The 23,259-nt window shown below is 42.3% G+C and overlaps 1 protein-coding gene across 1 annotated transcript; it reads right to left on the bottom strand.

Annotated features, from left to right (window-relative positions):
• Nucleotides 1–465: 465 nt before the first annotated feature.
• LOC132893550 (rap guanine nucleotide exchange factor 2-like) lies at nt 466–22,724 on the bottom strand. The gene is made up of 13 exons (XM_060932741.1): nt 22,713–22,724; nt 15,397–15,549; nt 12,794–12,958; nt 7,845–7,952; nt 7,526–7,729; nt 7,146–7,254; nt 6,529–6,772; nt 5,727–5,954; nt 5,026–5,412; nt 4,633–4,844; nt 4,199–4,322; nt 661–860; nt 466–530 (listed from the first exon to the last, which is right to left on the bottom strand). Exons 1-13 carry the CDS (start codon nt 22,722–22,724, stop codon nt 466–468), a joined length of 2,211 nt encoding a protein of 736 aa, XP_060788724.1.
• Between the last annotated feature and the right edge of the window lie 535 nt (nt 22,725–23,259).

Here is a 23,259-nt window from a genome sequence, read left to right on the forward strand (position 1 = left end):
GCATTTATTGGAGTAACTCGTGGCTGGATCTCAAATGGTATTTTACTGGGCAACATCATTATGTTGTACCCTTTACAGAAAACCTATTTAGTGAATTGGTAGCTATTTGGTAATGATTAGGACCAACATTGTGTCAGAAGGACTTCCTGAGTTTGTGTGTGTATAGTACAGTGCGACTGTTAATGATTTTTGTCTGTGGCAGGAAAGGCTGGCACTTTGCGTCAGTAAATATGGCCAAGAGCTGTGTACTTTCACAGAAAAAAGGTCGTTTTACTGAAAAATTAGAAATAGCTAACCAACCACCGCTCCTGGAGCTCGTCCGCTTTTTACCTCCCTACTGCTTTCAAGTTGTTTCAAACAAAACTCTTTAATTTTAATTGATAGAATACAATAAGCTTTCTTTCAATCCAGTGATCACACACTAGCGGCAATATTACTATATTACTGGCGTGGGTGCTTCGTGGCTCACGCCACGATAGGTGATGTGTCCGGCCTCTTCCTGTCCCCTGAGCTTTTGGGCATTGTTAGAGGAACACGAGGTTAGCTAGACTGGCCCTACAAGCTGATGCAGATGTACATGTGACTGTATAGTGCATCAACATGGTGTGGTGGTCAAGCTGTCATGGGTTTAATATACAAACAGAGGCATACCTGCACTTCTGGGGGGTTCGTGTTGGACAGACAGTATCTGCAGGCTCAATTCATCGGGCTCCAGTGTGAGATGAGACAGGTAGGTTTTGACCTTGTGTTCCATCTGGGCATCCTTGTATACCTTGGCATTGCAGAAGGAATACCTCTTTCCATGCTTCTTATGCCCGTCCGTCTGTACAGCTGCATTGGCACTGCCCTGGCTCATTAACCTAAACACATACACAGGAGTGAGGATAACTGTGTTGGGGCATTTAGTCCACATTGCTATTGACACAGACATGCAGAAAGTCAAATTCCTTGCATCTTTAACATATAATTTTGCATCTCAGCCACTCGGGGGGGAAAAGGAAGAGAAGAGCAAAGGGTCCCCCCCCCCATTAGAGGAATCATTCTAAAGACCTGCCTTTTTCAAGCTAATTTTTGGAATTCAGTAACAACAAAATCAAGAAATCTCTTCTTGCTATTACTACTGCTTTAATATTTTGGACATTTATGAAATCAATTTGCTTTAACACTTGTATCTAAAACAGCACCCTCTTCACCACACCAACAGTGCACTATTGTGGACGTTTTGCATTTTTGCAGTGGTGAACAGGTGCTCATGCAATCCCACAATGCATTGCCTTTTGTAGCAAATAGGGAATAGGGCATCAATCCTGACATAGGGTCACTTTTTTTGCCCTCCATACACTTTCTTGTGTTTTCAGTCACCACCTTCAGAGGTGTGGCCTCTGACTATCAGACTAAGGTGAAAGAGGCGTGGCCCATGTTTATTGGACTCAGTGAAGGAGGTGTGGCTTCTGTCCATCAGACTTACTGAAGCAGGTGTAGCATCTGCACCTGTCTCAGTCAGTCACAGTGAATGAGGCGTGGCCTCTGTACTTGTCTTTCATGTAAAAGGAGGCGTCGCCATTTCGCTTGTCAGTCCCAATAAAATGGGCTTGTCCTCTTTGCCAGTCTTATTAAAGGAGGCACGGCCTGTCTGCTCATTAGTCCGACAGAAGGAGGCATGGCTTCTGGGCCATAGAAAGCTGTATGCGGCACCCATTCTATTCAAAGCACACAAGACCGACTAAAATTTAATTCCATAATAAACAAGACGGCTCCGAAACTTATCGTATTGAAACTCCTGATTTACTGTATCTGTTCATTGATCATGCATCCAAACCATGTCAGGAAGAGAGATGCACAGGACTGTATATTTCACTTCAAAATGGTCCTGCAACTTATACTATGATACACATTAAAACTTATAATCCATCGTACAGTTTTATAAATTACTGTGGGTTTCACCTTCAAGACACAGTTTGTCCAAGTCATGCAAAAATGGGAACTTAAAACAAACCGGCAAACTCGCACAGCACTGAAAATAAAACCTGGTAAAGCATGCGGCTCCGGTGAGTAGTGCAGCTGGAGGTTAAACGTGTTCTAACCTATCACTTTTGCTGAGATGAATCATGAACTCACTGGCAGACTATTATTCTGTAACAGATGGTTAAAAAATAATCTGATCTAATCATGCAGAATGATGTAGTCATGCTGGTGCAGAATTAATTCATGCTTAAGGAATGTGCGAGTTTGTATCAGTGACCCGAATTAGCAAAAGTGACTGCATCACACTCCAGGACGACCTCGTCAGAGCAGGAGACACAGTCAAATAGAGTCCCCCCCCCCCCCAAAAAAAAAGAAAAGAAATATTTATATAAGATATGAACAAGCAGAAACGGTGAGGAAGCAGCTGAAATTAAAGATGAGAAGGGAGGAGTGCATGTGAGTGCATGAAAGCGAGTAGGCATGGGGCTAAGGGTCACCAAGAGCTCACCAGATTTATCCCAAACTCCTCCACTTCTTCTTCCTGTAAGGGACAGCCGTGAATAGTGATATGGGAGACAGAGGAGAAGAGAGAAATGAATAGACCGGGGGGGGGAAGACAAAGAGAGGGTGATATGCTTAGATGACGAGAAAGAGTACCAAGGTGAGCAGCACCAGAGGCCCACAGAGACACAAGAACATTTATTCGGGCATGATACAACAAAACATCAGCAGCCAATCAGAAACCTTTAGTGTGTGACTGCATGACTCTCTGCAGCCGGCATACATACATACGAGTGTGCTCTAAAGGGCTCTGCATGCTCTTGCGACAAGGCTTTCGCAGATAGCTTTTCGCAGACAGTTGTAATTTATCGTTGAGCGGGGAGTAATAGGCGTGTGCGATGTTATTCACCGCCACAACGCAAGGGGGCGCGAAGTCGCGAAATCGCTAGGAGTAGTTGGTGGGTGTGGTTAGTGGAGTGTTTATCCTCTGGTTACTTATAATGACTAGAACTGGAGTCGTATAGATGTACGTACTTCCTCGATCAACCGCTCTTCGTGCTGCTCCATCTTCGCTCGTGTTTTTAAAAATGGCGGTCGTGAAAACAAACCAAACCGGAAAAGTAGGGAAGCGGAAGTGCGTGTACAGCGGATGTTGAGTGGACCAATCAGAGCCCTCTTGTCTGTGAGGCTTCTGCGGTGGTCACAATTTTTGGGAGGTGCGCGCAGAGCGTCTGCGAAGGGGGGGCTTCGCAGACGCTATCTGCGACGCCATCTGCGAGGACTGGGTTGTCAGCATAAATTGGCCTTAAGTGCACTAGAAACTCTCCATATGAGTAGCACGCTGTGTGAGCACAATCGCTATCAGGCGCATTAAAATGTAAATAACTTTTCTAGAATTTCACCAAAACTCATTGAATTTTCAGCATTGTAAGAGAACTCCCTAAAGTATTTATATCCTCGTAGCTTCAGTAGATCTAGAGATTTAGTCGATTTAGTAAATCCCAAACGCTGTGAAACACGCCAGCCATCTATGGCGAGAAGTGCTGCTGTAGTTAAGAAACTCTCATTTCTCCCGCTTCCAACTAACTCTGTGACCCATACCAAAATAACAATGTCATGCTCATCACTTAAGGATGATTTATGCCAAGTTTCACGGAAAAATACAGCAAAATAAACTTGCTAGAAGCATTTTTCAAAATCCCAAACATTATGAAACATTTCTTGTAGGGTTTCAGGTTACAAATTTCGAGAATAGAGAAATTGCGGCGAAAAAGTTTGCCACTAAACTCACGAAAATACTCCATCCTAGCGAGTTTCACAACCGAACTAGGCTACGTGACAGTCCGTGACCACCCAGGAATGTTCTAGAAGGTACGCTTCTAGGCACGTGCGATCGAGAAAGACACCACGTGAAGGTAGTAAAGGTAGTATTTCCACTGTCTTATGATGTTTTTGCTTGTTTTAGCGCGATAAACAATGCATTATGGGTAATCATTAAAATGCTGATTTCAAGGTTAAAATGAGTAAAAACAACTAATTTATATAGATATTGTAAAAACTGTGCCTAATAGGTATTTCAGGACATAAAATCAAAACCTGAATTTTTAATTTTTTTCCCTATGTTACACCATCGTGCATCTATAGCATGCTACTCATCCCAGTGAAGTGCAGCCTAAAGTGAGGACAGAACCAGACACTTTATCCTGACTCAGGTTTAAACAAACTCACTCACCTGGTGCGGAACATCAGCGCTGGGTCCGTGTTGACGGCGGCCATCTGACCCACGTGTCTGATCTCTTTAGCGATCATACGCAGCTTCTCAAAGTTCACCAGGCCGTCCACCTTTGAACTGTTACCTAAAGAGAGGTGAGAAGGTTTCAAGCTCAAGCGATACTCCTTACCATCAAGCAGTGTGAAACAGGAAGTTGTATTATGGCGCATTTTTACATAAATATTGGGATTGATATCAGTTTACTCTGAAGAAACTTAGAATTAGATCCCATCCTTTTCTGCATCTTGTACCTGGACTCCATCCTGATAATATTTTAAATGAATGAATTGAGAAAAATCTAAATTGCGGTTTTGGTTTTGCAGATCAGTGCATAATATTTCACAGCAGAAGAATATAGTAGAAGTACATCTGCTAATAAATCCATTCTGTCTTACCCTCATGGAGGAAAGTGAGGTCTTTTTTGATAACTGGGAAGAGCGGGATGATTGGCGGCTGCAGGTTCTGGCTGTTGAGAGCGTTTCTGTACTTGGCCATGTTTCTGGACGGGTCGAACAGATCCAGCAGGTCATTAAACAGCTTATCGTACTTGCGAGGAAGTACTGCCCAAGTTCCTCGCAGTCTAGACACGGGTGCCAGATTTAGACCACTGAAAAACACGAATGGATGGATGAAGCTGGTGTGTAAAGTCTACTGATGGGTCATCTCAGATCTCCAACCTGTACTAACATCTGTAAACATAGCCTTTACAACAATTGGTAATCTTTGGATCTTAAATGCTGGGGTATGTGGGAATTGAGCATAGCAAGCTTTCATCCTTCTTTCCTCACCTGATGATGGCAAACATGGAGTTGAAGTTCTTGCACTTGCGGCAGTGCAGAGCGATCTTAATGAAGTGTTTAATGATCTTCATGCGCGTCATCTGGTCGGGCTCCCTCAGCACCTCAGTGGCCACCCAGAAGGTCTCTCGGTTTATGGACTCTTCGAAGAGCTTGAGGCTGGAAGGTACGGGGAGGTGTGACCGCAACTTGAAGAGGTCATCGATGTACTCAGTGGGCTCGATGGCAGAGAATAACTCGAAGGCACGTATGGAGAGCTGTGTGGCCACTTCCACAGTGCTGAGTTGCAGCAAGCTGATCTGACTCACTCTCTCAAGCTCCTGGGTGTCCTCGTCTGAGCACAATGTCTCCGTCTCCATGTTGCTCTTCAGGTAGTACCTGCAAATTTGGAGGTAGATACAGCCGTAAGGTAGAGGTCTATGATTGCCAGGTCAGTATGTCACCTCATGTCATTATTTATAGTGCATTCTGCTTTGGGATGATCCGTTATAGGAAAATAATAAATAATAATAAATATATTCAATCTGTTGTCTGCTGTTAGAAAATTAATCGACATCTTCTGACAAATCAGTTGAGGATTCAACAGTGCAGCGGTATAAAATAGTTCAAAATTGGACATATTAGTTACACAGAGATTAAATGCATAACTGCTGACCATTTTGCATGCGAGTGTGTATAATCTGAGCTCATACCTGCCACTGAGCTGGAGTCTGTCTGCCGGTTTGGAGAGCTGTTCAGGAAGCTGCTGCTGCTGTTTGATTACACCCCCAGATGTGACAGACACCTCACATGGTGAATAAGCTTCAGGTGTGGCGGTCAGAGCAAACTCCTGGACGGCCTGAGTCACGACCTCCCCTCCCTGTTTCGACTGCGTCATTTCGACAATGCTGTTGTCCTGGGATTGACCTACACCATCATCACTGCAGAACACAGCACAGACCGTGGTTAGACATTTAGCTCGGTCATGGTGCATTATATTACGAATGCACTTTTATTTTATCCACATTCACTGGATATGAGCAATCGTGTGCTCTGATTGGCTACTCTACTACTAGGATATCAACTCATATACTGTGAGTAGAGAAAAACAAAATGGCGGTGCGTGTTGCTGAACCAACCGAGGACAAAATAAAAACTACTCAAAAACAAAACCCCCAAAACGCAAAAAAGCAAGAAAATATGGAATAAAAGTATTTCATGGTAAGAACAAATCTTTTTTTTTTTCAAGAATGATTATTATTAGCATTTTTCACAAATTGGAACTGTCATTTCGCCGGTATGTTTACATGCTAAGTGGAAATGATTTTGTCGGACGTTTTGGATAAAAGTTTTATTTATCGAATTCGCAAAAAATAAAAAGGCTCTCTTTCTCAAAATCCAGTGAATGTGGATCGAAGGAAACAGTTATTCCACTCAGTCTTGTACATAGCTTATAGTCAACTCGATTTCGTGGAATAACTGTTAATTACATCGTGAATATATATCCACACTGACTTGTACAGCTTGGGCGGTAGAATACTGGTCACCGTCTTGCCAAAGATCTTCTTGAGCTTGTTCCTCCCGCCCACTGTGTTGGCCATGGCTTTCTTGCTCACTTTGTCCAGATCCAGATCCATCACCTGCTCCACAGCTGGATCTGGGAAAGAGCAATGGCTTGCCTTCTTGAGAATGTGTGGAGCCCCATTCCTCCTGTCCAGCTCTTCCTCATGGTCAGATTGAGCCAGAAGCTCCTTAAACACTGAGAGAAAATTACATAATAATTATGTTTGCTCATACAAGATACGTTCATTATTACTCATACTTAGAGTGCTGATCTCGGAGCAGTTTTCGCCCGAATAATAACCTAATGAAGCATGAAAGTTTACTGATTATGGATTATTAATCTTGAATTTTGGCTTTAGTCAAGTTGAATCCCAGAAAAAGATGAAGCAGATTCCCATCAACACTGCTGAATGACTATAAAAGAATCCTGAATTAGAAGTCGCATATCTTGGACTAATTCTCAGGCTGAGATCCGTCAGCCATAAATCTGACTGTGTTTTAACCTTTGGGTTTTTTCCAATCTTCTAATTTCTTTATCAATAGATGCGCTTGCTTGATGTGTAACTTACCCAAGAGATTTGTTGTCGCAGTAATCGAGAGGTGCGTATTGTTGCGCAGGATCTCATTTGCTTTGGACAGCTGTACGTTCTTAAAGTTCTGCCCATTCACCTCCAGGATCTAAGAGGAACACAGAGAAAACGTACAGAGATATGGATCATCATGTTTTCCAAAGAGTCAACAGTCTTCACCACTAAGCCACCAATGCTGATTATTATTTTTTTTTACGGGGAGGAGATTATTTTGGCATATTTCTGAATAATAACTCATAACAGCATACTCCTATGCAAAATGCGTAAAGGTGATCAGATCCATGGACGTCTTGCCTTGAACCAGTTCCACCTTTATAGCTACACCTAACCATGCCAAAGCAAGATATCATCAGAAGTACCTGATCTCCACGTCTGAGGCCTGCTTCTGCAGCTTTGCTACCCGACTCCACATTCTCAATGAAGATGTGATAGCCTTTCTCTGAGCCACCGAGCAGACTGAAGGCCAGAGGAGTCTCGCGCGACGGCTTCGTCAGAGTCACCACGCGCAGCTTGGCTTTGGCAGCACAAGCTCTGTTTAACAGTGTTAAGTGGACAAGCATTTTCTGTTTCATCACACAAGAGCAAAAAGATTATAGTGGGTCAGGGACAGCATTGTTTAAAAAAAATCATTTGTACTGACAGGTACATTAAAAAAATTAATAAATAAACAGCACTCACCTCTCTCTCTAGATTTTTCTTAAACTCTGTGAGAAAGTGCATCATCTCGGGATCACCCTCAAAGTCACTGAAGTGTTTGTTGACCCACAGCAAGACTACCTGTGTAACCTGTGAACACGAGCATTTATCCCAAAGTTAGAATATATAGTGGAATTTAAAAGTCCACTATCCAGGGTTCCCACTGGTGCTCGTCACACTCGTCATTGATGAACATCCTCCATCCGTGATGAAGAGAAAATTACTAGCAGTCATCACAGTGACAAAGGTATTTATCATTATCATAAGTCATCTTCTCTAGAAAAGCCAGAGTATAAAAATGAGCATGTGCTTGTGACCAATAAAAATCAACTACACTTAATGGACATGAGCACCAAGCTTTGACCAATCGCAGTGCATCTTAGGCTACGTTCACACTGCAAGGCTTAATGCTCAATTCCGATTTTTTTGTGAAATCTGATTTTTTTGTGAGGTCGTTCACATTAACAAATATATGCGACTTGTATGTGATCCTCAGTATGAACGAAAAGCGACCTAAAAGTGTTCCGCATGCGCATTGCAGGATACGACGACGTCACACGCAGTGAGCATGGCCAGTGTTTACGGAAGTAAAACCGCCCGGTTGCGGTATGACCCATCCAATCTAGCTTGAATAGCTGCATCCCCCCAAATGGAAATCAGCTCCCTAACCTCTGCATCCTTCCATTGAGAAGATTCAGAACCTTCACAGCCCGAAGCGTCCCTCGCATTGATGTCATGCGCACGGGCGCAGATACGTTTTTTGAACTGGGAGGGACAAAAAACTGGGGGGGGGGGGGGACAAAGCTGCCAGCAAACCAACCCCAACCCCGATATGCCTGTCAAACTTGTTGTTAGTAACCATAGCAACCAAGCTCGAGCTCGCAACCTGTGCAGTCTGCGCAGCTCAACCAACCGAATATCAGTCTTTGTTTTGTTTTATGTGAGTTGTTGCAACTATGTATGTACTGCTGCGCACCTCAATAAACCGAATGGTAATTAGTCTTTTGATTTTTCCGTGAGGTTTGCCTTATGCAAAGAAAGACAGCATAGACGTTTTTTCCTCCCTATAAGTGGGGGGGACCAAACAAGGTGAATTTAAATCTGACTCGTCCCACCCTCTATCTGCGCCCGTGATTATGCGCCATGTTGTTGTAACTTTTTTGAGAGACCTGCCGCCTACTTCAGCGCAGAATAGTGACGTTTGTGGCTTGTTGATGACGTGTAAGTCGGATGAATGCGACCTGGCGGTTCAGACTGAAGTCACATATGAAAAGAGCGGATAGGAATCGGAATTAGGACCACATATCCAAACGGCCTGGGTCGGATTTGAAAAAATCGGATCTGTGTCGTTCATATTGTCAATAAAAGATCGGATACAGATCACATATGGGCGAAAAGATCGGATTTGAGTCACTTCAGCCTGCAGTGTGAACGTAGCCTTAATCGGCCTGGTGCGGTGGTGTAATTGTCTCTGCGTGAACCAAACGATGGCGCAGTCTAAGCTGATGAAGTTTTTCGGACGGTCTTATTCAAACAAGGAAGATGATTTAAGGGCTGAAACAGCCACAGGGAAGGCTCACTCAGAGCCCCGACCGTCCCCGAGCACATGGGACAGTGTTAGTAATACAGGAGATGGTTTAAAAAAAAAAAGTGAAGGTGCTGTCAGACAGCAAGCAACTAAAGGGAGCTATGTTTCAGGGCCATGGCATGTTGAGTCCCCATGGCAAACGTATGATGAAAAACGTGGTGTCATTCTGTGTTCAGTTTATAAATCAACAGGAAAATTGGATTCCTTCACTGTTGGTTGTTCCAAGATCCTTCTCGACTCTGTTCAACTGTAAATCAAGTTTTGTGTTGAAGTTAAAGGCTAAGGGGAGTCCTAATACCTCTTTTGAATAATTCCCTTTAAAATAATCTTCAATAAGCTGAATCTAAAGAGGTTTATTCGAGCTTGATGGTGCACAGCGTGCCCAAAATCAACTCTTTCTTATTAGAGGCTGGAGTGAAGCCCAGATTTGATATGTAATGGAGAGGCCGAGCTGTATCTGTACAAATATTTGAATTGTATCAGTTTGATTGGTATAAACCTGTATTAAGTCCACTTTGATAAGTCAGTAACTAAGAAAAATTACAGACTAAGCGAAGAAAAAAAATAAGAAAAAGTGAAGAATACTTCTTTGACTTGATTTTTCAATAAAAAAGTGGAGAATATTTTTCAGACCCCGGGGGAACGCTGACTATCGTTGTTATTATTCAAATGGAAACTGTTTTTGGAATAAAATTCAATCGGCTCGTCGCAGCTAGAGGTCACGTGCTTGAATACCACATCGCTACGCCATACTGCAGAGCAAGCTTTCAGGTAAACAAAACCCTTGACAAGGTCAAGTACAAACATTTCAGCAGTTTATAGCGCTTAATCTCTCTCCTCTTTGAGAAGAATTGTCAAAGTAGTTTCCCAAGTTAAATTTGGCCTCATTTTTACAGGAAAAAAATAATTTTATCACAAAGACATGGACTTTTAACGGATGGTGTTTGGATCTTAATGGCCGAACAACATGCTGACTTTGCAAGGTGTATGTGTTTATATATATATATATATATATATATATATATATATATATATATATATATAGGGCTCGAAATTCGCGGTGGTCCGGTCGCCCGAGGCGACTTAATTTTTCATTTGGCGGGTAGTTCCTGTCACTAGCCAGCCCGTCTGGCTAGCTGAAAATAAAAAATATATATGAAGCAAAGATTCAGACACACCGTCAACTAAAGCCGCCACATATTAAGTGTGTGCTGTGTCTGTGTTAATCAGTGTGTTTATCGGCAGGACGGAAACTACCGAAGAATTCTGAATCATATCGTGTACGAGTCAGGCTGTCGGTTTTTTCACTACTGCGCATGCATATAACGCATCTCGTTGAATATCACGGTAATCACATGTAGTATTGGACCAGGTGGGTGGAGCACAGAAGCACGGCGGGCCAGAACTGAGTTCTCAATGAACTATTTATTGCTAGCTTTTCAGCCTTTTATCACTTCCCAACCACGCGTGCGCGCGCACACACGTGTTCTGGTTGGGAAGAGAGAGCTCCCTTTCTCTGCTCTCCTCTCCTTTTAAAGGGCACAGTCACTGGGGAAGATACACAAACACAGGTTAATCCCCATCAGGTGCAATGATTCCACCACTTACCTTCCCTGACTCCGCCCTCCATTCACAGACCGACACTTGGCCACGCCCCCGCTGCCACATCACATTATCAAATTCAATAGATGTGGCCACATTATCGCCCATTTAAACACGTGTTTTTGTTGTTGTTTACATCTACATCTGCCAAAGCTACGTTGCGATGTGGAATTGTCTGAAAGGTGTACAGAAACCGCCAGAGACGGGGACAAAGCGACCTCGGTCTGAAGAGGAGAAACGACAAAGCAAACGTGGGAGCAGGGTAGGCCTTGGCTGCGATACGATTTTTATGGAATAATTAATTTTTTTCAAGTTGATTCCTAGTCAATATGAAGCGCCTAATGCTTTCTCTCTCATAAATGGTTAAATACAGAAAGCATGTTGGACATATTTTGGGTGCTATAGTCATGATAGTAAGCATATTTGCTTTCAATACTCATACACCAAGTTGCCAAGTTTTCTAATATATTATTATTTGTTGATATTATATAATGGTGCCCTGTGTTGTTCTCATTTATGTATTTAACAACAGTATCAAAATACTCGGGTCTTGAAATAAATGCACATTAGTCATGAACAATGGTAACTACTCTCTTTTGCGTTATTTTTGACAGAAGTAAAATTCATACATGAACAAATTTTGGCTAGTTGATTTTCTGTTTGGCGAGTTACTTTGGAAGGTAACTAGTCCGGCTGGCTGGTGAAAAACAAAATGAATTAAAATAAGTGCTTTTACAAGGATATATATATATATATATATATATATATATATATATATATATATATATATATATATATATATAAAACCTTGTAAAAGCACTTATTTTAATTCAAGCTGCTCAAAGCAGCTCCAATAATAAGTTTTCTAGGTATATAGTTGTTTTTGTAAGGTTTGGTGACATCTTGAAACCAACAATTTGGTGTGATGAAAACGCGTATTTATTACAGCGCATCAGTGGCTCAGTGTTCATTTTATGTGGCACGCTTTTGTTTTGTTTGTTTTTATTCACTGAGAAAAAGCGGTCTTTTTCAACAGCAGGAATCGCATTGCTATGGCAACGGGATTGTTTACTAGTATCCTCGTCTAGCTAGCCAAGTGAGATTTAAACTTCATAAAAGTGAAATCTGTTGATTGGGGGATTTTGTTGCCAGTAAAAATCACATGGTTACAGAAAATTTCTGATGAGATTTTTTTTTTCAAATTAGAAGCCTTTATCTGTCACACAGACACAAAAAGAGCTGAGAGGAGGAGGGAAGCCGAGCTTCGTGTTAGCATCGCTGGAAATTGTTCATTTATGTCTTCAGGATGTCGCCAAACCTCACACAAACAACTATATACCTAGAAAACTTTTATTATGGAGCAATTTGAGCTGTTAGAATTCAAAGAAGTGCTTTTACAAGGTGTTTTTTGGTGCATATATATAAAATATACCTTGCGAAGTGGCCATGTTGTTTAGCCACGAAGATCCAAACACCGTCCGTTGAAAGTCAATGCCTTCGTGATAAAAATACATTTTTCCTGTAAAAATGAGCCTAAATTAAACTTGGAAAATTATTTTGCCGATCCTTCAAGAAAGGGGAAGATATGAAGTGCTGTAAACTGCTGAAACTTTTGTTCCTGACCTTTTCGAGGGTTTTATTTACCAGAAAGAAAGCTTGCTCTCCAGTATGGCGTTGCTATGTGGTATCCAAGCACAAGACCTCTCGCTGCAAAGAGCCTACAAGACATCTTGATATTTACCTTGTCTCTGAGGCTGGGGTCATGAAACCACTTCAACAGTTTCCTGCCCACCACCATGGGGCTGGGCAGGAAGGTGCGGTAGGTGAGCAGGAAGTCCTCAATATAGGTGGGGTCCACCGCCGAGTGCTTTTCCACCAGGTACATGATGAGACCCTCGGTTGTGCCCTGTGGGATGGAACAACCATTAGATCTGGCTTTGTTACTGAGTCAAGATATTTTAAGTGGCTAGTTTCAGTGACCTTTCCTTGTTCCTGCAGTCAGCCAAGTGGCTTCACGCGTTTGGTTTGCAGACTGACTCGGACATCACTGTGCTCTGTTCAGCCGATTATTATTTTTTAAATTATTTTTAATGCTCTAGAATCAACTGCAGCATGTGCTCGATACACATCTATGGAATTCAGTCTAAACTGTCGATCGTATGATTCAGCACTGAATCCTTCAGCTTAACAAATCTGCCACGTGAAGACAAATAACACTCCCAGTATCATTTAAAGCAAAGTTTATAAAAAGTCAAAGGCTCTGTTCACACAGGGTTCAAACGGCTCCTGAGGAAATTCCATCTTATTTTTGGTTCACTTTGTTTCCTCTGAGGAAATTGGAGACCAAATTATATATATGTGTGTGGGGGGGATAATTTTAGTCGAATCTGGATTGACGTGTCTCAAATCACACACTTGTGTATTCTTCTAGATTGTTGAGTATTAACCTCTTAAGGTGACGATACACAGGGCAACTTTTTGGGAAATGTTGCTGGGCAATTGCGCTTCGACGCTTTCCTATTGAAGTAGGGCAACATAGAAATTATCTGAACGATTTTCATCACTTTAATCGACCCCACAAATGTGATGCTCCAGAAACTCAATCTGCTCAAAGGAAGGTCAGTTTTATAGCTTCTCTAAAGAGCTCAACTGTTTTCAGCTGTGCTAACATGATTGTACAAGGGTTTTCTAATCATCCATTAGCCTTCTGAGGCAATGAGCAAACACATTGTACCATTAGAACACTGGAGTGAGAGTTGCTGGAAATGGGCCTCTATACACCTATGGAGATATTGCACCAAAAACCAGACATTTGCAGCTAGAATAGTCATTTACCACATTAGCAATGTATAGAGTGGATTTCTGATTAGTTTAAAGTGATCTTCATTGAAAAGAACAGTGCTTTTCTTTCAAAAATAAGGACATTTCAAAGTGACCCCAAACTTTTGAACGGTAGTGTATTTGTGTCTTAAAGCCACTGTGCCTCAATATCAGGTCACTTTTCATCTTCTAGAAATGAACTAACTGCAACTGAATGTAAAACTTGGAAGCACATGACACAAAAACTCTGGTTTGTAAGAAAAGCTGCATTGTACACTGTAAAAAAAGAATAGTTGAGAATACTTGAAATTTCAAGGCAACCGTCTGCATTAAGAATTTTATGTTTTGCCAACGATGTGCCCATGATAATCCAAACTATGATAACACTGTTATCTTTTTTAAGAATTCTTAATTAAGTCAATTTTCAATTCCTCATTCTGCCAACATAGATTTCTCTTTTTGCTGAACAGTGGCATTCACAGTAGTACAAAAAGGCAATTGAGGTTATCACAATTTTTTTTTTTTTTAGATTTTTTTTGGGCTTTTTTCACCTTTATTGGATAGGACAGTGTAGAGACAGGAAATGAGCAGGAGAGAGAGACGGGGAGGGATCGGGACGTGACCTCAGGCCAGAATCGAACCCAGGTCCCCAGATTTATGGTATGGCACCTAATCTACCTGAGCCATGAACTTCAACTGGGGAGAGAACCACATTGCCCAGCCCTTGCATTTGGGAGAGGAAACCCCGTGTCTTGGTCATTAAGAGCATGCGCTGAATAAACACCTGTGGCAATTATGTATTTTCAATTCAGATTATTCTCATCCCCATCTCATTATCTCTAGCCACTTTATCCTTCTACAGGGTCACAGGCAAGCTGGAGCCTATCCCAGCTGACTACGGGCGAAAGGCGGGGTACACCCTGGACAAGTCGCCAGGTCATCACAGGGCTGACACATAGACACAGACAACCATTCACACTCACATTCACACCTACGGTCAATTTAGAGTCACCAGTTAACCTAACCTGCATGTCTTTGGACTGTGGGGGAAACCGGAGCACCCGGAGGAAACCCACGCGGACACGGGGAGAACATGCAAACTCCACACAGAAAGGCCCTCGCCGGCCACGGGGCTCGAACCCAGGACCTTCTTGCTGTGAGGCGACAGTGCTAACCACTACACCACCGTGCCGTCCTTCAGATTATTCACTATTGTATATTTACACATCATTGAGGTGCACCCTATCAGTTTGATGTGGATTTTTCTGTTCGTTAATAATTATTCATATTTTCTTGTCCATTCAATTGTGAATATGGAATTACTTGAACAAAGCGTAATTCTATTTTTTACAGTGTATAAACGATCTCATTCTGCCTTAATTTAATTAGTAAGGCTCCTGGAAAATGTCTCCCAATGTCCAGATGTCACCCAGTGACCGTAAATCCTGTCTGAATAAGGTGTAAGAACAACGGACATGTTGAACCATTAACAAGATTTTTTTTTGTTGCTGTTGTTGAGCTCACCCTGGTGACAATGTATCCTTTCCTGTTGTCGGTGTGATCGAGCTGGCGATATTCTTTAACCATGATGACTTTTCTTTCCTCCTTGTCCTTCTCCATGTTGTTCTCGACTTGGTTAAGGATGCAGCAGTAGGCCTGTTGCGCTATACACACAAACTGAGGAGAAAGGGAGAGAACACGGCAGTATTATTAATCAGTAGTCGTGTTTCCATTAAATTTGAAATTGCAAACTAAAAATACAAGTAACAGAAACATGAATTTTAAAAAAAACCTCAAGTTTTTACACTCAGTTGGTTTTTCAGACTATTTGATAGAGCACTAGTTCACAAAACTGAAAAAAAATTAAAAAAACATTTTTCACATGACATGAGCAATAGAGACACTACCTAGCTGAGAAAGAGTGTTCAGGAAGAGAGTTGTGGTGAAAGAAGAAGAAAACTGAGACTTATTCGAATAAAATCACTCCAAGGAACCGATAGACCACCTGCAGTTGCAGTGAAAATCCTACTAATGAGAGAGAATTAGATTTTTGTTCAAATATATACACCAATTAGTGTCTCCGTAGCGATCTCTATATACATACTACTAAAGGAACTGTATGGAATTTCCAACAAATTCAAATCAAAACACTTTATTTGTCCCCTAGGGACAATTTAAAACCTGTTCAACTCAACACAGCTGGATGCACATACTCCAGACTTTGCACATGGATTGGTGACACCCCAGAGGAGCCCAAGACAACATTTACAATTTTCCAAAACATGGGATTAGTGCTAATCCAACACACTATTCATTTCCCATAGGCTACATGCTCGTGCTAACACACTGCACTCAGGCTTGGTGAGGAATCCCAGGCAATAACTGTGTGTGTGTGTGTGTGTGTGTGTGTGTATGTGTATGTGTGTATGTGTTTGATCGGATATGATGGTTTAACACAAGCCAAATACACATGATTTGAGTGGTAAGATGGCAGCCAGATGGCTTCACTTGTCTCTACAGCAGGGACTGGGCTATGAGCTCTCCAGATTTTATATTGAGCTCAGTGCCTGTTCCCCACTGTAGAGACGAGTGAAGCCATCTGGCTGCCATCTTACCACACACATAGCATGTATGTGGCTTGTGTTAAACCATCATATCCACTCAAATTTGCCCCAAGAAAAGTATCTCCTGACTTTCTTTTCCTTTCATTATCTCCTTTTATTTTCTCAACTTTACCCATATTCCTTACATGTCTTCATAGCGCGCCCCTTCACTGTGATTTTTTCCCCTTCAGTTTCTGATCCGGGTGGCACGGTGGTGCAGTGGTTAGCGCTGTCGCCTCACAGCAAGAAGGTCCGGGTTCGAGCCCCGTGGCCGGCGAGGGCCTTTCTGTGCGGAGTTTGCATGTTCTCCCCGTGTCCGCGTGGGTTTCCTCCGGGTGCTCCGGTTTCCCCCACAGTCCAAAGACATGCAGGTTAGGTTAACTGGTGACTCTAAATTGACCGTAGGTGTGAATGTGAGTGTGAATGGTTGTCTGTGTCTATGTGTCAGCCCTGTGATGACCTGGCGACTTGTCCAGGGTGTACCCCGCCTTTCGCCCGTAGTCAGCTGGGATAGGCTCCAGCTTGCCTGCGACCCTGTAGAACAGGATAAGCGGCTACAGATGATGGATGGATGGACTTTAACTTCACGACATTTGCAAGACAAATATCCTACTTTTCACTGCACTACATTTTTATCAAGGTCCCTGTTACTCATTACTATAAAGCAGCTTTGAATGTGGATGTTTTTTTTTCTTTACCTTTATAAAACGTGATTGTTTTTCCCCCGCAGGTGACACTGAGAGCCTATCAGTAATCATAGGGTCATGTCCCATCCATATACTGTCTAAAATCAAGTTCAGTGATTTCTCAGCAGCGTTATTTGAACACAATCAGTTGATGGTATAATAGAAGGAGGTGGTTCTTCTGGAGAATGCTCTGGTGAAAGGATTAAAGATTCATTTTGTTTTAAATGTTTGCTTTGTCTGCCTAAAACGAACCACATTACGGCCTATAAAAACTCACCGTCCAACCTGTGAGAGCATACTGAGGCCTGTAAACGTTTTATTCCAAAAGAAAACTTGCAGTGACGTTGTCTGTGCTTTTAGAGCTAGCGATAACATTGCAATAGCTGTGCAGTCTGGTTAGTCAATTGACTTTCTATGGATTTGCCCACCAAGTTGCCATAGCCTTGTCCGCGGCTAATGTTAGCACATAGCTAGTTAACTTGGACACTGTTAGTTAGCATGTAAAAACACAGTTATGCTAACATGAATCACGTTAACTTATCTGAAGTCCTTTCAGAAATATGTTTTAGCATAATCTTGCCAAATAAACAATGTAGAAATCTTTCTTTTCTAGTAATGTTAGTGACCCAATATGATTTGGAGTTTGAAAAATGTTTGCTAGCATCAGGTGGAGCTTCACTGACTAGCTAGCTTAATGTTAAACCACCATGATGACACAGCATGCGTTCATTTTGTGAATTCACATTTCTGTTTTTGGTAACGTTAACATTGCAGCTTTTGTGACCTTGCATAATTCCTATAGCTACTACGTATTTTATTTATTTATTTATTTATTACTTTTACAGCCAAAAGGAAAAACTAGCTAGCATCTTACTGATGATTCTGTTTGGTTGTAAATTAGCACTAACGTAATCAGACTGTTACCAGTACGGTTGCAGTGCTGTGATTTTATAATTTTGTCTTGCTTATAGCAGTGTTGCTGTTGGGCAGTTATTAAGCTCGAGGTGTGGACCTGGGTTTTAAGCAGGTTGGATTGTCATTTTTATTTTCTGAGCAAGCTGCATTTACAGCTATTCCACTGTCTTCCTGATTAACATACATATATAGACCTCTTGCAGTCACGTGACCGAATCCCAGCTGGAATGTAGACAGCCGCCATCTTGTCAGTCAACAACACAGTTGAATACTGCTGCACTCGTATACAAAATGGACCAATTTCAACCAACGGACTACACGGCTCATTTTTCTAATGAACAGATAACTAGATGTATGTCTAAAATAAACGACCTACAGATTAGTGACCCTTATCGATTACCGGACGTAGTTTTCACGACCATGTCAGTGGATATTGAACTGCCAGAGGTGGAATACCCAGATGTGTATAATTACCTTTCCCTCGCTGTTCAGTGGTGAAGCACTACGTGCTTATAAATCTCTGGACAGTTATCTTTACAGAAATTCAGGATTTGTCAGCCCCCCTCAAATGTGGCATCTTGTAAACAAGAAAATAACAATCCTCATTGGACGGGTAAGTCATTTAAGTATTGAGTACTAGTACTGATACTAGCTATATCAGTAGTATCTAGTATAGCACTGACCAGCCGATTATGGTTGAATATTTTATATTATCAGTTAGATCAAGTATCAGTAGTCTATCACTATTACTGTATATATGGTATACCTGATAGCAGCAATCCATTTTGCACACCTGTCAGGGTCCCGTGGCAGCCTATGAAACTTTCTTCCCGATTTCTGACCTCTCCTGTTGTGGCATTTATATGCCATACAACTCTCCGGCATTGTGGCACGGTAATATTTGCAGATTTGGGCGAAAAGCAACGAAGAACAGAAGAACAATGAAGAACAGAACCCACAGCTGATCGCGACTCGGGAAAGAAGAAAAGAAACCCGCCGCTTTGGTGTTTGCCAGCTCGCGCGCGCTCTCTCTCTCTGTGAGGAAAGAGCCTCTCTCACTCTCTCATTCAAAGTCAGTGTCGGGAAATTGCGATGGCAGAAATATGGCGTTTGACCGACAAGATGGCGTCTGTTTACAATCCGGATCGTCTGCGACGTCACATGCAAGTGGTCTATACACATATGTGTGTGCACACACTGCCAGAGCTGTCAGAACACTACCATGCTGCTTTGTGGGGGTGGGTAGGAGTGTTAAAATAAAAAAAATGACAATGGCTTTTCTTTTCTTTTTTTGTCAGTTCAGTTGTGTTTCATTTTGTAACATTCTACTAGACGTTTATTCTACAGGTTCTACAAGCTAGTCAGTAAATCCAGTAGGCCACTTCAGAGCAATGTCTCATCTCATCTCATTATCTCTAGCCGCTTTATCCTTCTACAGGGTCGCAGGCAAGCTGGAGCCTATCCCAGCTGACTACAGGCGAAAGGCGGGGTACACCCTGGACAAGTCACCAGGTCATCACAGGGCCAACACATAGACAACCATTCACACTCCCATTCACACCTACGGTCAATTTAGAGTCACCGGTTAACCTAACCTGCATGTCTTTGGACTGTGGGGGAAACCGGAGCACCCGGAGGAAACCCACGCGGACACGGGGAGAACATGCAAACTCCACACAGAAAGGCCCTCGCCGGCCCCAGGGCTCGAACCCAGGACCTTCTTGCTGTGAGGCGACAGCGCTAACCACTACACCACCGTGCCGCCCTCAGAGCAATGTGTTGACAGAAAATGTATTTTTAAAAGCAAGTACTCCAGTAAATCCAGCCACTGGGGGTGCATAAGCGTACTCTTGGTGCCGGTCCCAAGCCCGGATAAATTGGAGAGGGTTGCGTCAGGAAGGGCATCCGGCGTAAAACAGTGCCAAATCTAACATGCAGATTGAAAAGAGAAATACCATACCGGATCGGTCGGGGCCCGGGTTAACCACAGCCGCCTCCAGTACTGTTGGTCAACAGGGTGCCAGTGGAAAGTATGCTACTATTGCACCAAAATGGAGAAGGAGAAAGAGAGGGGGAGACATGTTAGGAGAGAGCGTGAAAGATGGAAGGGAAAGTGCTTAGAATTGAGGGTAGGAACACTGAATGTGGGAACATTGACTGGCAGAGCGAGAGAGTTAGCAAGTATGATGGAAAGAAGGAAGTTGGACATTTTGTGTGTGCAGGAGAGAGGTGGAAGGGAAGTAAGGCCAAGAACATTGGAGGTGGATGCAAGTTGTTTTATTATGGAGTCGATGGAAAGAGAAATGGTGTTGGTATTGTTTTGAGGGGAGAGTTGGTCAACAGTGTGATCGATGTGAAGAGAGTGTCAGATAGAGTGATAGGCATGAAGTTGGATTTTCAAGGAGTGGTAATCAATGTTGTGTGTGCCCCACAGGTTGGATGTGAGAATGAAGAGAAAGAGTTTTTCTGGGAAAAGATGGATGAAGTGGTAGAAAGTATACCGAGGGAGGAGCGCGTGCTGATAGGAGCACATTTCAACGGACATGTTGGCGAGGGAAACAGAGGAGATGAGAACGTGATGGGCAGATATGGTGTAAGAGAGAGAAATGTGGAAGGGCAAACTCCAGTACTTTAACTTGAGTAAAAATTTGACTGTATGACTTGTATCGGAGTAACATTTGACCAGCGGTATCTGTACTTTGACTTAAGTCATGAAGTTGGGTACTTTATCCACCTCTGTGTTCAATGAGTGTCTGTCCACACCCTCTCTCTCTCTCTGTGTCAGCTTTCCTGGCATAACTAGATGTACTTAAACATTGCCAAGGAATAGGAAATAAGTCCTGAGATCATACTTGAGCATATTCAGAAGTAATAAAAAACTTAAGAAATAAGTTGTGAGATCATAGTTGAATATATTTCGAAGTAATAACCAGAGTAGAGAAGAGGTGAAGCAACTGTGGATTAAAAGTAGTAACAATTAGTAAAAATTAATAAAATAAGTTGATCAACTTTTGGTTCAGAAGATGTTTTGGTAGTGCTTGGGGTTGGAGGAAAAGTACTTAAGGAAGAGGCACTCTTTTTAAGACTCATCTCATCACATCTCATTATCTCTAGCCGCTTTATCCTTCTACAGGGTCGCAGGCAAGCTGGAGCCTATCCCAGCTGACTATGGGCGAAAGGCGGGGTACACCCTGGACAAGTCGCCAGGTCATCACAGGGCTGACACATAGAGACAAACAACCATTCGCACTCACATTCACACCTACGGTCAATTTAGAGTCACCAGTTAACCTAACCTGCATGTCTTTGGACTGTGGGGGAAACCGGAGCACCCGGAGGAAACCCACGCAGACACGGGGAGAGCATGCAAACCCTACACAGAAAGGCCACTCGCCAGCCGCTGGGCTTGAACCCAGAACCTTCTTGCTGTGAGGCGACCGTACTAACCACGACACCACCGTGCCACCCCTGTTAAATTTACTTAGTTACTTTTAAAATCAATATTGACAACTACACACAACAGAGCGACCTGGTAGCCTGCCGCTAATCCCTTACAAAATCTTTTGTCCTGTTGATTTTTTGGTGTTTGGCTAAGTTTTGGCTGAGCTGAAGTCCCAGCTCTAATAGTAACGGTTCACCACTGACATACACACACTCTCTTTTCCAGGTTTTCGATGTTCGTTGGTACGTTTTTCTCTTGTAAATATGTGTGAAGAATATCTAATGAAGTTTTGGTGGGCTTTCATGTGTTCAACGTGTCTTTCTGTTTCCCAGCAAACAAAGAAATGCTTTTGTGCATTCGCAGCATAAAAGTTTCTCATGGATTATTCCCATCAGCTCCGATGTGTGACGTCATGTTGTCTTGACAACCATGCAGTATCGTAAACCATATTCAACGCTTATTCTCGATTGGGTAGAGTGACGAAATACATGTAGGATAAGCGATATGCTAACAATATTGCATGCTATCAAACCAAATGAATGAAATCTGCTAGAAGGGAATAGAATACATGTTTTTATTCCATGGAAAACTATGCACAATGTTTGTATAATAAGGGATGTATAATAAACAATAAACAAACAGTAAATTGACTAAACAGTAAATTGACTCTCAGGCTGGCTTGTTCTCAGGCTGGCTGGTTCTCTCTGATCTTGGTCTTCTCCAACCCTCAAACATATTTCGAACTCGCAGGAAAGGGAAGAACTTCCTCCTCAGTTTTCTGCACGTGTCCCTCAGTGGCTTGCACTCTTCATCTGCTCGTGAAAAGATAAAAGAAAACATATTCAATAAACAACTCATTAGCCACATTTGAGAATAGCTTGTTTGCATGTTATGGCTAAATTAGCATCGCTGTATGTGTCACCATACATATTTAAGCCTAATGGCATTTATCATTATTTTCTCCAGCAAAGCAATGTCTATGCTCTTGACAGTGGATTATGTTGCTATTATTAATTTCTTCTCCACAGGAGGCTACTTGGGAACGGTTTGAATGGAACCAAAATGTACACAACTCTGTTCTTTAGGATTCTTTCAAGTGGAGAACTTCTAAATTCTGACTGGTTGCCGCCGAACCAGGTCATAGCTCATTACCATAAATTTGCCTGGACTTCAACTTTATTCCGATGCCCTCACCACCCAAGACATCTTGCCAACAATCTCGCCGCTGAGACACAGTGGCTCACGTAGACATAGAATGAATGTCGTCTGGTCATTTTCACGTTCTCATCATGTTTGGTGTGAACATCGGGCAAGTCTACAAATTGTGACCTACAGCTGGATACTTGGAAGCTTCATATAGTTATTGTATCTTTTAAAAATGATACTGTCCTATTTGTTTGTGTTGTTTACTTCCTGTGTGTATTGCGGAATGCCACAAGGCTCAATTCAGAGCTATTTACTCAAGCAGTTAGCAATTTTGAACAGGAATTTATTGGAGTAACTCATGGCTGGATCTCAAATGGTATTTTACTGGGCAACATCATTATGTTGTACCCTTTACAGAAAACCTATTTAGTGAATTGGTAGCTATTTGGTAATGATTAGGACCAACATTGTGTCAGAAGGACTTCCTGAGTTTGTGTGTGTATAGTACAGTGCGACTGTTAATGATTTTTGTCTGTGGCAGGAAAGGCTGGCACTTTGCGTCAGTAAATATGGCCAAGAGCTGTGTACTTTCACA

The sequence above is a fragment of the Neoarius graeffei genome, chromosome 10, assembly GCF_027579695.1.
Source record: "Neoarius graeffei isolate fNeoGra1 chromosome 10, fNeoGra1.pri, whole genome shotgun sequence".
NCBI lineage: Eukaryota > Metazoa > Chordata > Actinopteri > Siluriformes > Ariidae > Neoarius > Neoarius graeffei.

Coding starts and splice junctions, on each gene's coding strand:
- LOC132893550 (XM_060932741.1), bottom strand. Junction 12,959..15,396: donor AAGGATACATTGTCACCAGG/GTGAGCTCAACA, acceptor TCCATCCCACAG/GGCACAACCGAGGGTCTCAT. Junction 7,255..7,525: donor GCCTCAGACGTGGAGATCAG/GTACTTCTGATG, acceptor TGTTCCTCTTAG/ATCCTGGAGGTGAATGGGCA.